This window comes from Mus caroli, unplaced genomic scaffold (genome assembly GCF_978045245.1).
Source record: "Mus caroli unplaced genomic scaffold, Mus_caroli_1 scaffold_11, whole genome shotgun sequence".
NCBI classification, from domain to species: domain Eukaryota; kingdom Metazoa; phylum Chordata; class Mammalia; order Rodentia; family Muridae; genus Mus; species Mus caroli.
This window is the reverse complement of record NW_028227266.1, coordinates 84678114-84690472: the sequence shown is the minus strand read 5'-3', so window position 1 is coordinate 84690472 and position 12359 is coordinate 84678114. Positions and strand designations below refer to the sequence as shown.

The 12359-nt window shown below is 45.1% G+C and overlaps 1 protein-coding gene across 2 annotated transcripts; it reads right to left on the bottom strand.

Moving 5' to 3' along the window:
* Positions 1-2641: 2641 nt before the first annotated feature.
* Positions 2642-6183, bottom strand: Tpbg (trophoblast glycoprotein). 2 transcript variants are annotated; one of them, XM_021173404.3, is made up of 2 exons: positions 5951-6183; positions 2642-4860 (listed from the first exon to the last, which is right to left on the bottom strand). In XM_021173404.3, the coding sequence occupies exon 2, from the start codon at positions 4529-4531 to the stop codon at positions 3251-3253; it is 1281 nt and encodes a 426-aa protein (XP_021029063.2). In that variant the 5' UTR covers positions 4532-4860; positions 5951-6183; the 3' UTR covers positions 2642-3250. The 2 variants fall into 2 exon arrangements, with proteins under 2 accessions (XP_021029063.2, XP_029337672.2); XM_029481812.2 differs by lacking the exon at positions 5951-6183 and adding an exon at positions 5589-5749.
* Between the last annotated feature and the right edge of the window lie 6176 nt (positions 6184-12359).

Sequence of the window (12359 nt, the reverse complement as noted above, 5' to 3'; positions counted from 1 at the left end):
CATGATGTGCAGGATGAACAGCACTGCTTCCAAGATCTTCAACTAAGCAAGCACAGCTTTAGAATGCCAGGCCCAAGGGTGAAGAACAGAGGCAATGCCTAAGGGACAAAGTCAGGGGTTGGGTGCCTGGTGTCACCACCACATTTAGAAGATGAAACAGGAGTGAGGGACTTTGAGTTAAATAACTGCAATGAGCATTAAGTCACATTCATTGCCAATCATGATGTGTCATGAGAACTTAATAATTGAGTCACTCATGTGTTTCAACCCAGCCTTCCCATTCATCTTTTCTTCCTTAAAACAGAAATGAACCCATCAAAGGTTTCAGTGTTTTCGAGGAGAAAACTGATAGATGGCCGATGCATTGCACTTAGGGCAGCTGAAGTAGTGACAAGAACTAATGCTGAAGAGTGAGTGTCACTGGATGTGGGGGCAAACAGCTGCACTGTCCTAAAATCTTTCCTGCCTAGAAATGTATTAGATATTTGAATAGCTTTTTAAATTAGGAGATTAAAATGTATTTCTCTAACTTTCTTTAAATGAAATCCAATACAGGATGTCTCCTGAATATTTAAGCTCTGCAATAAAGTATAAAAGCAACCAAAATTTACTTTTAAAATGGAACTCCCTAGGTTTTTAAGAACAAGTTCTAATGGTAAAGAACAGTATCTGTAGCAAGTCTAATTGCTTATTGTAAATGGAGTCACTGTTGTTTATATTTCGCGTTGTCTATCACTCCCACATCCTCAGTGTACTTACACAGCACCTGTCTTCCAAGAACTTAGAACACTTGTACTGAGCTAGACAGCACGTACTGTGACAATGCAAACTAAAGCTCCCCGAACTTCAGCCGGTCCATGCAGAAGAGCAGGACAGTGGGGTGGGGGTGACGACAACATCTGCCATCTCCTGGCCTGCAGGAGGCCATCTCTGTTCCCTCATAATCATCACTGGTTTGGGGGCTGACAGAAAAACAAACAAACAAATAAGCATAATAAAAACCAATGAACCTCCAAAGTTTCTGAATCTTTAAAAGTGCTCCAATTTTAACTGTTCGATTATCAGGTGACAAAGAAGTAATCTTCAAATACAGGCTCATCGATACTAATATCTATGCATCTGACAACCAGTCATCAATAGCATATTTCTATTATATATTAAATGTTTTTACTATTTTGGCAGACGTGTACCTTCATTATTTGAAAATAATGGCAGCCAGTTTATGAACTCCTCATAAATACTCAGAATGTTCAATGAAACACTGAGTATCTAATATTTGACCTTTACTCAGGTAATTATAGAATTAGAAATATTACCCATAATAGTGAATACTATTTCACAAAGTAATGCATATAGACTTTAAGATCTTAAAGCCCCACTATTCATACTAGACTACATACACCAATTCTAAATAATGAATAGATCCATATGTTTGAAAATTTCTCAATCCAGTAATCTGCAAAGAGCTTCATAACTTAAGAGCCACTTTATTTATAAAAGAAGCAAATCGTAAGTTTTATTTCACATGTAAAGCAAATGTAGACATGAATCACTTAGCATGAAAATGGGACTTAACATTTATTGAAGCAAGTGACCTCCTATCTGAAATAAAGGCTGAAACTCAGTTCCTTCAATCAATGGCCTGGAGACAGGTTAACGAAATTTACTGTTCACTATAAGTGGCACATGATGGCAGAGGGGTGGAGGGATAGAGACGAGACAAGAGTATAGGATGACAAGAATGTTAATGAGAAATTGCTTTAATTTATACCTAAGTATGATTTATTCCTTATGGAGGTATATACATTTACTTACATGGTGCTCAGAGCTGAGGGGCCTTCTTTAAAAGGCCCTCAAATTCTTAAATACTGAACATAAGAATCTAATAACTACTTATAATACTTGTCTCTAGATACAAGGATGTATCTTTGGTTATTTCTTTAAACGTGATCTTAATAACTCCAAGAAACACAATGTTCCACTTTGAAAATTTAAAAGCAGATGCTCGAGGCTCTCTGAACTACAATTTATGATCTCTGAAAATATTGTTCTTAATTTGTGTTTTAAGATATTTTACTTCAAAATATTTTACGATACTTTATTTTCACACATTTATTGCCACCACATGACTCACACTTTGCTCTAAAATTCCATGGAGCAACTTCATTCAGTTTGGCTAATGATTCTGTCTTAGCAACTAAATTAGTCTAGACAAAGTGGCAGCTGTGACATGTTTATCATAAAGGACCCTTCACTATTACCAACTTCCCAATGCTCTTTTAAATAACACATAACGAACACCGTTAACTTGGGGACCTCTAATACTATGACCCTATAAATAACTTTAATTCCACTTAAGCCCTAAAAGAATCCATCATTTCAGAAACCTCTCCAGTCTATTTATGTGAAGGCACTGCTCCAGGCTGATTCTCAGCTCTGCTAAGTAATAACTTCACTACTGTTTGAACCCAGACTCTTTACTACCATTGCCCTTAATCCTCCTCTCAAAATACCAAACTTGAACACAACATGCTTCTTTTAAGATTCTTTTATTGATTTTTTTATAACAATCCAGTTTGTTGGATCTCAATGCAGTTTATATAAAAAAAAAAAAAAAAAAAAAAAAAAAAAACACCGAAAAACCTCAGGTCAGTTTCCTATAAACTGCAATCAAAAAGGTAATTTAGTTTGTCAAAGAAGTTATCTGAAGTTGCAACTTTTTCTTTTTAATATGCAGAACAGTAAAATGTACGCATGCTCTTGGATGCAGGCGCTCCTGTGCACTACAAAGTTCTATGTAAGAGCTTGCTACGGTCTGCAGGCAGTTTGGGGATGCAATATTTCCTCCATCCTTTAGGTAGGTGAGGATGAAACTCAATATTTATGAATAAAGTACTTTTCTCAAAAAAAAAAAAAAAAAAAAAAACTGAGGCAGCTTCCGTTGAATGTTATCTGTGCTACACCTTGAACTGAACTAATCCAAGTCCATGCTGCGACTTGAGAGAGAAAAAAAAAAAAAACAATCCCTCCGCAGGCATCGAGGAGTACCGAAAGGAATGGGGAAAATAAACATGTGCACAGTTGTTCATGTCCTTACATTAACAGAACACACCAGGATTTTACATAACAAGGATCAAAGTCAATAGTGTCTACGGTGGAGTGTAGAAGTGGAGCAAGCCTAGTAAAGGGGGAAAAAAAAAAACCTTAAGTCTACACCTCATGCAGAGTCCTCCTTGATGGGTCCTGTTTCTCAGACATCCGAGTTGGAACTAAGATTTGTTAATCTGGGGTCCGCATTGATTTCGTATCTGTAATGATACCCTTCCATGTGATCCCTGCAGGCATCTCTGATGTTATGCATCCACTTTTTTATGCCTTTACGGTTCAAATACAAAACGAGGAGGAAAATAGCGCCTATCAGAGCTAAAACAATACCTAGGAAGACATAGGAAGTCTGCAGGGATTGGGGAAGGATAGCGTCACAGTCCAGGTCAGAGCTGTTGAGGTCTAAGAGGCCACGATTCCTCATTTTCTCCGGGAATGCGCAGGTAAGCCTGGCTTTATCCGGCACAACCTCTGTCTCTTTAAGCCAAGCCACCATGTCAGCCATGTAGCAGTCGCAAACCCAGGGATTGTTGTCCAGGAACACCCTGACATGAGCCAGGCCTTGCCACTCAGCCAAGGTGGAGTTGTGAAGGACCTTGAGGGCATTGTCCTCCAAGTGGAGGCTTTCAAGGTGTGTCAGGTTGCGGAAGGATGCATAGGTCAGGCTCACCAGGGAGTTGTTCCTGAGGTCCAGGTATCTGAGACTCGGCAGTTGGGCTAATAAGTCCCGAGGCAGGAAAAGAAAGTGATTGCTGGCTAGCTCCAGGCGTGTAAGACCTCGGAGTGCAAGGCCTGAGCGCAGAGCAGCTGCCACCATGCCTTCGAAGGCCACCATACCCTCGAAGCTCCCGTTCTGCCGCTGATCCTCAGGGGGCACGATGTGATTCAGGATCAGCTCCTCCAGGGGGCTGGGAGCCGAGACGCTGGCGTTGCTGCCCGCAAAGGCGAAGGCGCTGAGGTTGGTGAGAGGGTTGTGGCTGAGGTCAAGTCGGCGCAGACCCGGCAGATGCTCGAAGGCACCTGCACACACCTCCTTCAGGTGGTTGCCGCTGAGGTTGAGCGCCTCCAGGTCGGCGAGCGGCGGCTGGCGGGCGAAGGCGCCCGCCGGGAGCACGGTCATCTGGTTGCCGGTAAGGAAAAGGTTGCGCACGTAAGGCGGTAGGTCCGCCGGCACCTCCAGCAGGTTGCGGTTCACGCACTTAACCGTGCGCGCCGCCTCGGAGCACTCGCACGCCGCGGGGCATCTCTCGGCTGGCGGAGGCTGCGCAGACCCCGAGGCCAGGAAAGCTGCCGGGGAGGTGGAAGACGAGGGTACCGAAGAGCTGGGGGCCGACGCGGAGACCCAACCCAGCAGCACTAGCGCCAGCCTTGCCAACCGCAGCCGTCCGTCCCCGGCGGAGGGGCCCCGGGAGCCCGCCCCAGGCATCGCGGCTCGCGGTTCCCCGGAGCTGGGACAGCGCCCGCTCCGAAGACTCGACCGCCTGGGCCCGGCGGGCGCAAGCCGGCCGCAAGCGTCGACGGCAAACTTTCCTCGCGTGGGAGCAGAGGAGGGGACGCCAAAAGCTGGAACTTGGCTAACCCCGAGCCACCGGGCGTCCCCCTCCCGGAGCGGCACCCCGCCCTTCCCTCCAGTGAGTACGCACGGCGGGTCGGGACACGGGCCTTGGCGCTCCTCCTCCCGCCGCAGCTGGGGTGGGTGGCACCTCCTCAACTCCTTTGTTGGCGCCTCTCTCAGGGCAGGATCGGATGAGCGACCTGGGACAAGCGGGAGAGAAGCGTGAGGAGCAGTGATGGCCGCAGCTCCCCGAGTACGAACCAAGTTGTCCCCACACTAGCAACCCGGCCCAAGCTTCTGTGTGCGTCCTTCCTCCCTAGTGGGACGCGGTCCCCACTCCCTAGTGGGACGCGGTCCCCACTCCCAGGCGCTAAGCCTGCCTCTTCCGGGCCCACACCATCAGGACCCGGGCCACCTCCCGCCTGGCTCCTGCCCCGATTGCCCTCCTCCCGCCTAGAACTTCACGCAGACCCCGCGGTGTCCAGCGAGCAAACTTCTCCCTTTTCCGGGTCCCAGCTCCTACCGCCCCCGCCGACCACCTGCCTTCCGGGGTCCCCGCCCCCGCTGCTCCTCCCCCTCCCAGGTTGGGATGTGAGCGAAGTTTCGGGTTACGGGACTCTTTCGAGCTTTTTTTTTTTTTTGGTACCTCCTTGGATTAGTGTGGAAAGGGGAGCAGAGCCGTACAGCTGTCGCCTACTCTCGACTCCCCAGTTCCTGGCCACCCAGCTCCCCGATCCCGAGAGGATCCAGACATCTCCAGAAAAACGGAGGGAACCCGCCAACAAAGCGGCCGTGGGACCATGGGCGATGTGGCAGCCAGGACCCCCCCGCCCCCCCCCCCCACGGCTCTCTTCACGCCCTAGTATAGAAAGGAACCCTGGTCCCGCCTCCAGGCTCCAAACCTGGCCGCTCGGTCCCCACTGCTCACCTCCGCACCCCGCGCCTGCAAAGACAACTCCGAGGGCCACCCGAGTCCACGCGCCTTCCCAGCTCCTGCTGCGGGCGCCGACTCTCCTCTCACCCCAGCCCCTGGCCCAACCTCCACGGCTGGGAAAAACCAAGCCGGGGGGCGGGGGAGGGCCAGGGCTGCAGGAGAGATCGCCGCCGCGCTGGCCACTTCTGCTGCCCCAGGTAGGGGCTTCGGGGAGGGATACGAGGGGCCACCTAGGCTGGGCGACTCCCCCAGGCGGAGATAAATGAGCAGCGCATCCCGAGAAGGTGAGGGATTCCCCTTCTGTTCCCCCTCCCCAGCATCCTTTGGTGGTTCCGTATTTTGCATAGCGTATTTACCTCGGACAGAAACAAAACCGCTGGTGGATCTCTTGGAATTCACGCTGCTTCTGGCACCGCTGGCAGTGAGGAGAGGGATTTAAGCGTGAGCAAAGCAGCAGTAGAAGGAAGGAGCTGCACAGGTTACATCCGCCGCTGCAAACGCCTGGGTTGTGAGGAAGATTCAGAAAGTCTCCTCTCCCGTGGCTCGGTTTGGCTGGCAACTTCAGTTTGTGAGGTAGTTAGTTAATGCCTTCCTACCTGTGCCGCCCCCGCATGTCTTGGGTAGTTATCAAACTTGTAAAGACAGTCAACTTTAAAGTAGGGGAGGGTTACTGGAAAGGACACTCATTCTTGATTCATTATGGGTGGTTTTTCCCCCCTCCTCTCAAAATTAAAACCAGCGGGAAGAAAATTGCAGCTAAAACACCCCAGAAACAAAAGCAAATTGCAAAGACGTGAGTCACCCGGAAAGCTCCCTACACCAGATGCGGTGCGTTGTGTCAGCACAAGTCACTTACGCAGGGAGCGCTCGCGGCGGGAGGTGGGCGGGCTGACCTGGGAAAGAAGTTTGTCCCAAAGTCTGTCTCCCAGGGGGCGCTGGCAGGCGCCGGATGATGGATTAGGGAAACGACTGGAATGCTTATAGGACCAATGTCATTAAGTCTGGAGAGAGTTGGAGTCCCGAACGCCCTCTCATTGCTCTCTCAAAAACTCTTTATCTGCTTTTCCTCAGTCAAATTTTCCCCAAATTAAAAGGTGTGGGTTATTACAGACGATTTCATTTTAGAGAGAGAAACGATAGGAAAGATAAGGCTGGGAAAAAGAAGACCCAGTATAATAAAAGTATCAAGTTAAGGACGCCGGGGATTGTTCCCCACAACATGCATCATGACTGTGGCGGTCCAATTCTGAATCTATGGCTGTTTCTTTCTGTGGGAAGATAGTCCACACAAACACCAGCCAAAATGGCCCAGGGGGAAAAAAAAAGCTGCAGAGCCTGGAGACTGCAGAGATTTGTGCAAAAAGACAGTTTCATTAATTTGCATCTTCAGCACATTTATCTAAATCCCTTTCTCTTATTTTTAAAAGTGTTTTGCAGTATAAATGTGAAAAGCTTTGAGGGGAGAAAAAAAACCGACTCAGAAGCTGAAGTCATATGTATGGCAATCATGACGATGGTTATATAAACCCATACACGTGCTAAAACTCGTACGACTGTACGCCGAAAAGGGCAATTTTACTGCCTACGTTTGTAGTAAGTAAAGTAAATGGCACGGGAAGAATTTTTCTGATCTTCTGGTGTGGTCTTAAATGGTTCTGTCAAAAGAGCAAGTGCTCTTGTGACCTAGCTTTTTAGCATTTAAAAAAAAAAAAAAGTATTCTCATCTCATTCTCAACCTATACCTAAGAGGCAAGATACACTGTAGCGTTGGGACGATCATCCTGAATCCTTTCTGTTCACTTTCCAAACAAGCAAGTAAGCAAACAAACAAACAAACAAACAAGACTATGAGCTAGTGTGATCTAGGGTCAAACGTTTTCTACTTGCCTAGTCATGCCACTTGGTAACAATTACCCAATTTACTCTGCATATCACAACGAAGATAAATTTTCTCACCAGATTTACCCATGAGAAAGCTGCCATGCAAGTGGAAGGTGGAGATGGAACCAGGACAAACTTACCTGCTTTTCATGTCTTCCCATTCCATGTCTAGGCCAGATGAAGAGATTTGTGCAAAATCTCAATCTTAGGATATATTCAGCCTTCAGCCAAGGGTGGTGATGAATGCATCCAATACACACACACACACACACACGTTACAGACTTAGTTAAAACATGAGATTTTTATTTTGTAACCCAATTGTATGGTTTTCCCATGTTAACTTTATGCTGACAGCAGCATCATCCGGGCAGGCCTGAGGTAGCCAAATAAGCAACACACCTGAGTGTCTTTCAGCTTCCCTCTGCAGTTAGCAGCTACTTAGAACTAGAAGCAGAGGCATTTATAGCTCCAACACTTACACAAGGACCGCTGTTCTGATACTAAATCTGTAAAATGGAGCCACAAGTACAATTCAAAAGATCTCCACGAGAATTGAGATGGCACTTATCAATACCATTTGTTGTCATTCTCTCTCTAATTATTCTCCCTCCAGTTATCAATTATTATAATTTATTTCCATAACCATGTTAGCGGTAGCAGTACAGGGTAAGCAAAGGTCTCCATAAAGCAGAATATTTAAGAAATGAAAGTACAACACACAGTGTTAGCTTTAATTTCAGTTAAACACTCAACACTGTGGTGTTACCCACAAGTTCACTTGGGTCTTCCCTCTTTAATTAACCTGATCTAGACAACCCCTCTCAAGAGCTGTACAGAGTCTTGTTTTTCTAGTTGATTCTAGATTCCTGTTAAGTGGATATTAATCATCACATCTCCACCCTTTGACCCCCAAACACATTACTTCTAAACCTGAACCTTCTTCCACTTAGCTGCATAGGCACACAGGTATCCCATAATGCAGAAACAGATTCCAACCAACTTCAAAAGGCTGTATAGTCTTTTAACAATCCCAGCTCTGTTTAAAATTCTCAAGCCTGAGATCTCATTTGAGATTCATTCTTTTTGCTCACTTCCTCTCTCTGTAGATCTGCATAAAAGAACTGAGCAGCAGACACACCACAGCTGGAGAATAGGCTGTCTTGGAATTCTGCCTGCCAGATAAATTGGTTCATGGCTTAATTCATCATTGCACAAGGTCTTAGGGAACGTGCAGAATTTGACAGGATTCTTTGCCAGAGTGTAACAAAAAATGCCTCTAGCCCTGCCTTTGTTTCCTTCTGACACCCCTGTGTGCCAAACCTCTAAGCCTGCTTGTCTTCTAAGTCCCTACCGGAACAGACCATTGAGCTATGCCTTCAGCATTTGAGGGCTTGTCTAGCCCAAAGTTTCAAATTCTTGAGCATTCCTTTTGCAAACCAGTTCCAAAGGCTTGAGGACCAAGGGAGCCAGTTTATTACAGCAGTGATCTCTCACCCAGTTCTTAGTTATTCTTTCTGTCCCTGTGATAAAATTCTGTAACGAACACAGTTTGAAGGAGAGAGGATTTGTTTTAGCTAACAGTCCAAGAGTGCAGCCAGGTGTGTGTGGGGAAGGAGGAGTCTTGGCAAAGGAAGATTAAGGCAGGTGCACAAATTGTGTTTACAGTCAGGGAGCACAGAGCCATAAATGCTCAGATTTAGCTTGCTTTCTGCTTTGTATTCCTCCAGACCCTACCTCATGGATTGGTGCCATCCTCTTCCACATCCTTCCTGGGTATGCGCAAAGGCTTGTCTCCTAGGTGATTTCAGATCCTGCTAAGGTGGCGATATTAGCCATCACATACTGCAAATACTTTACTGAGCTATCTCTCCAACCTCTTACTTTGCATATATTTTAATTCTATTTCTTCTACGATAGACTCGTGTGTATATATCATATGTATCACTTACAATTTTTCTTAATTTAAGAATATATTTTATAAAAAAAGAGTTAAAGAATATATTTTATGTCTGTATACATGCTATGTGTGTATGTGCATGTGTGTGTGTGTATGTGTGTTTGTGGGGGTGCATAGATGTGCAGACAGATATTCATTCACAGGGGTGTGAGTATATATGTGGAACGTGGAGTGTTGTTCATCACACAGTCTCACCCTGGCCTGGAAGTGACCAAGTCGGCTGGTCTGGCAGGCCAACAAACTCTAGTAATCTAGGTCTCTGTACTGCTAGTGCAAGGATTACAAACCCTTATTGAATAATGTGAGAATTGAAATATTCTCACCAGCAAACTTACCTGTGTGCTTGAAAGGCAATAATCACTTTACCAGCTGGGCCATCTGCCCATCTTGCTTTCTTCCTTAGGACTGTATAATATTTCATACTGTGGACTACTATGCTATACTTGTTTTTGTCATTAAGAAACAAAGTCTTAAGTAAATATCTAAGAGAGAGAGAGACAGACAGACAGACAAAGTCTTACTGTGAAGCCCTGGCTGGCCAGAAACCCCGTGTAAACCAGGCTGTCTTTATTATCCTCCTGCCTCTGCCTCCCAAGGGCTTGATTGCAGGCATGTACCACCATGCGTGGCTTACACTACAGATTTTTAACAGCATGATTGCAACATGGATAACTACTTTTAAAGACGTTTCCCACAAGTGAGAAAACTTACCAGGATCAGTTCTATTTTGATTGTCTTAGGCATTTAATTATACTAAATTATCATACTTACTTTACTCTTGACAGCTTGAAAATTTTTTGTGCATAATGCTATTTACATGCTCTGAAGCAGGACAGAGGGTTTCAGAGTACATCTTCAAAAGGGGAAGATCTCAATGCCCTTGCAAAATCAATTTAATATATTTCCCAAGGTCATGTTATAGCCTCTAGTAAAATTACCCTACAATAACATTTATGTAGAAGATTATTACTTCAGGAGTCATTTTTCTTCTAATAACCCAAAGGAAAGTCACTTAAAAAGATATTACTGAAATATTGATGTAAATCTTGGGGCTTCAGGGAAATTAAGGAAGGAAGGAAGGAAGGAAGGAAGGAAGGAAGGAAGGAGTGATACTAACAACCTTAAGTGATACCCAGCAGAGAGAAGCCTGAAGGTCCAACAAGCACAAACACCAAGGCTCTTTAAAATTAGTTTACTTTTGGTCTTCTCCTAAAATTACCAAAGGAATTGATGAAGGGAACACTCTCCAGTTTGAAAAAATGTCTAACAAAGTCAAGTGTTGAATACCAACCAAATCTGTTACAGAACCGTTAACTAACACTTAGAACAGCAAAGGCCACTTGCACACAAGAAGTAAAAAGAGAAAGGTGAAGAGAGGGTGGAAGAATAACTTTTAAAGATTGTTCATGGAGGCTGGAGTGATATCTCAGCAATTAATGGAGGATGGAGGGATGTCTCCATGATTAAGAGCACTGGCTGCTCTTCCAGAGGACTCAGGTTCAGTCCTTAGCACTCACTTGGCAGCTCACCACCAGCTGTAACTCTAGTCCCAGGGTATTTAACACCCCCTTCTGAGGTCCACAGATACTGCACACATGTAGTGCACAGACATACTTGTAGGCAAAACATATTTTCATGAGTCTTAAATGCAATAAATAAATAAATAAAATTACTCACAGAAGAATATTCCTGTGAGCTGATTTCAAATTGTTTTATGAAGGATGAAATGTGGTCTCCTTTTTTGATTTAAGTAAAATATAAGCTAGAGAATGGGTCAAAGAAGATAGATTTATCTTCACTAGTCAGTAAAAAGTAGTGTTGGGGCTATTAACAAATGTAATAAAGATGTCTTCAAGCTCATTGAAAATGGAACACATATTTTTTTTGATTTTTAATATTTTTATTACATATTTTCCTCAATTACATTTCCAATGCTATCCCAAAAGTCCCCCATAGCGCCCCCCACTTCCCTACCCACCCACTCCCATTCTTTTGGCCCTGGCATTCCCCTATACTGGGGCATACAAAGTTTGCAAGTCCAATGGGCCTCTCCTTCCATTGATGGCCGACTAGGCCATCTTTCGATACATATGCAGCTAGAGACAAGAGCTCCGGGGTTCTGGTTAGTACATCATGTTGTTCCAACAATAGGGTTGCAGATCCCTTTAGCTCCTTGGGTACTTTCTCTAGCTTCTCCATTGGGAGCCCTGTGATACATCCAATAGCTGACTGTGAACATCCACTCCTGTGTTTGCTAGGCCCCGGCATCGTCTCATAAGAGACAGCTATATTTGGGTCCTTTCAGCAAAATCTTGCTAGTGTATGCAATGGTGTCAGCGTTTAGAAGCTGATTATGGGATGGATCCCTGGATACGGCAGTCTCTAAATGGTCCATCCTGAAAATGGAACACATATTAAAGAAGCAGCTCAAAGGATGTGTCAGACTGGAGTGCATGAATAAGGTGGATAGGTGCTTCTTTATGGACGAGAAAATAGTGGGAAGCAAATGAAAACAGTTCAATGCACAGGTCTTCGAGAAGCTAGCGCAGTCACTCAATGTTAGTTCAACAAATTCTTTAAGACCTCACCTTTTGCCTGCCATTCATGTGGTCCTTAGGATACCCTCAGTTAACTCAGTTGGGTGGAAGAGCCGACTACCAGTCAGATCAACTGGTACGAAGCTGATGTGAGGATTCACTAGGTCCTGAGGCTTGAGGTGTGCTTTAAAGTATCGGTTAGAACTTGCTCAAAAGAGTTGAAACGTTCAGTTCTGGATGTTGTATGAGGAAGAGTACAGCAGACATAGGAGGGAGATGTTCAGATCCAATTTGAAATGGGTCAAATCAAGCCAGATGTGGGAACATGCCTGTAATTTCAGCACTTGGTAAGTAGGAATAGAGATGTCAAGATTTCAAGGCCTTCCTGA

What these genes read in the sequence shown, in the direction of transcription:
- Tpbg (XM_021173404.3), bottom strand. Translation starts at nt 4,531, where the DNA reads ATGCCTGGGGCGGGCTCCCGGGGCCCCTCCGCCGGGGACGGACGGCTG.